The sequence below is a fragment of the Hermetia illucens genome, chromosome 2 (genome assembly GCF_905115235.1).
Source record: "Hermetia illucens chromosome 2, iHerIll2.2.curated.20191125, whole genome shotgun sequence".
In the NCBI taxonomy this organism is placed as follows: domain Eukaryota; kingdom Metazoa; phylum Arthropoda; class Insecta; order Diptera; family Stratiomyidae; genus Hermetia; species Hermetia illucens.
In genome coordinates, this window is record NC_051850.1 from 31,873,263 (window position 1) to 31,876,009 (window position 2,747).

General features: G+C 42.5%; 1 protein-coding gene across 1 annotated transcript; it reads left to right on the top strand.

Annotated features, from left to right (window-relative positions):
- The first annotated feature begins 1,405 nt into the window (after positions 1-1,405).
- On the top strand, positions 1,406-2,257 carry LOC119648775 (protein PBDC1). The gene is made up of 3 exons (XM_038050609.1): positions 1,406-1,547; positions 1,609-1,707; positions 1,770-2,257. The coding sequence occupies exons 1-3, from the start codon at positions 1,545-1,547 to the stop codon at positions 2,127-2,129; spliced, it is 462 nt and encodes a 153-aa protein (XP_037906537.1). The 5' UTR covers positions 1,406-1,544; the 3' UTR covers positions 2,130-2,257.
- Positions 2,258-2,747: the final 490 nt, after the last annotated feature.

Here is a 2,747-nt window from a genome sequence, read left to right on the forward strand (position 1 = left end):
TCCCTGGTGGCTTGAGCAGGAGCTCATGACATGAAAGCATGGAGATTGAGAAATGAAACTTGCTGCCGTATGGAGACGGCTTTTGCCCCTCCCCAAGCTGCCACCCCATAATTGGAACCAAGAAATCGAAACATTTGGACTCCTCGCCGAATTTTCAACATAGAATACAAAAATCACAAGGAAATATGAATCACTGAGTTGGAGCACTGAGGCTTTCAAAATGACTTCAAAATGAATGGCTCATGATAATTAACTTCCTCATATCGGCCCATCCATATCTTGAACACCAAGGTAAAATGCTGTAAAGGATGATATTTAATGGGCATCATCTGTTCGCCAAAAAAAAACGGATGGCCTTTCAGAACGACAATATAAGTTTCGGGACCACCCTTACACAGTCGATGCAATAGCAGTGGCTGTAGACCTGACTTGAGATTTGAAGGCTATCCAAAGAAAAAGGACACTAGATTTAAAATGGGTGTCTCTAGCTTCTGAGCTCGGCTAAGCGAAAGTCACAATTCAAAGCCATTTCTCTAATTCAATACGAACAATGAAACGAAAGAGTAGATTTTCCCTAAGCTACATTATTGGGGAGCATTATGTATAATATTATAGAATGCACATCTTTGGTGTCCCAAGGAAAATAACAGTGATCAATTCTGTGGACAATTTGGCGTCGCAACGAAGCACATCAAAGATGTAAGGTTCTACGCAACTAAATCCGCCTACACTAAATCATGATTGCCGATGGTTAGGCTGAATTGTGTGCGAAATCAGATAGCAGCTTCTAACGATAGCGCTAAGCGTCAAGCAGTTGGGCTCTGACCATCCTATCTACTTAGAAGCAATAGAGGAATTCCGGCTGAAGATCCATCGAGAGCCCCGCAACCTCTACTAAGTTCGCAGTATGCTGTACTTTTGCATGGTTTCAACCAGACTGTGCGAGAATTCCAAGACATCTAGAGAAGATTATGGATACCCCAATCATCGTTTTCTTGCGCTCTTACACCAAATTGCTTTGATTTCCTGGTTCCGCGGCTCATAATAATTCATCTTCTCTGCGTGTTTTCGCTCAATGTTGCTATTATGAGGGATGGTATAATATACACAGAACTGCCCGAACATCAGGTTTGTTGCGTGAAATTTGACGATCAATGTCATTTCCAATGCATGCCGTAAGCAGAACACCTAAGCTATTCAGACTGAAGCTATCCACCCCTCCTCCTTCTCACAACCTCTTTTGTGACCAGCTAGGGTGGAGTTTAAATTTTATGATTATTATTTCTTACAAACGGTTTTTTGCAGCTTGTGTTACTGGTGTATAGGTGGCGCAACATTATATATAAAACAGCTGATATCTTTCTGAAATAACCTAAATACACACACATCCGGACTTCGATCAACAGAGCCTTGAATGCGAAACGGAATGTCCACGCATACATTCAAAGTTTTAGAACTATTTACACACCCATTCAAACGATGAGCACGTGTGTTATAAATGTCACCGGGTTTTGTTAGCTGTCAAACTAATATTCTTCACAAAAATGGTAAAACATAGCATTTACGAGCAGTTCCGTGAATTTTGCCATAACTACCTCGTCTTTCCAGGATGTCCTTTCGCGTCCTGCCGATGAGTTCGAGAATGACAACCTCGTGGAGGAGATGTGGGCGATGAAAGCCTTCGAACATGCCGAAGTCTATTTTAACGTATGACTGTTCCCGTTTTGTTATTTACAGCTCTAATTAGGCGTTAACTGTCTTACTTATAGCTCATATGCAGCGTTGACCCGCGGTTCCTGAAACTTACCCCCTACGACGATCAAATCTACACAACCTTCCGACAAGACTTCCCAGACCTCAAAGTTAGTGTCCTTTCGGATGACGACCTGAAAACGCCACACGAAAAAGTTCGTTGGCGGTCGTTCACGGAAAAATTCAACAAATTAGAGGACTATTCCTACGGAACCCTGTTAAGGGCTGATGCTTCCAAAGAATTTGGTCAGGATAATGCTATTTTCGTCCCGCGTATCCAGTTTTTAGCGATAGAAATTGCTAGGAATCGTGAAGGATGCAATGACCAGTTGCGGGAGAAATTCAAAGACAAAGTGAAAGCGAAAGACGAGGAATGAGTGCGGAATGCATGCTTAGGTGACTGAGGGGAGGGTTTTATAATTATACGAGACAAATGAATATTTAAACTATTGTCATACTCGAAGGAACATTTATAGATTTTATAATATACTTACAATTTCCGAAACATGGACTTTACTTGGTTTGACCGCAAACGACTCTAAGAAACCATGAATGCACTCGAGAAACAGAAAATTCCCCAATTTTACTGAGGTTATCCTTTGAACACCCAAGTTCCTCTCACGTCATTAACATTACGTCCTTTATTCCGATGGATTGGGATTGAATCAGAATTTGGCGAAAAGGTAACCGAAGCTGAAATTGGAAACAAACAGAAGCACCGCGTGGGGCCGTAAACTCGTGATCCATGTACCGACCAGGAAGAAAGACCCATGGCGGATCCCATCCTCAAGTGGTGTTTCTTATGCTGATGAGGCGGGGCCTGTGAAAGCCCTCCCCCTTACTTTGACATCTTTCGGATGGCCAATTTCAGGGCAGCGTGCTTTTATCCATCAGCATCTGCTTGGTTCAAGGTGCATTGTAAAGCCTGAAAGGCATAGTCCCGAACTAACAGACTTGTCCCGAAACTATGAAAGCGACCTTATCCTTAAACGTTT

What these genes read in the sequence shown, in the direction of transcription:
- LOC119648775 (XM_038050609.1), top strand. An exon ending in ATGCCGAAGTCTATTTTAAC is followed by an intron (nt 1,708 to 1,769) that starts GTATGACTGTTC and finishes TCTTACTTATAG; the next exon opens with CTCATATGCAGCGTTGACCC.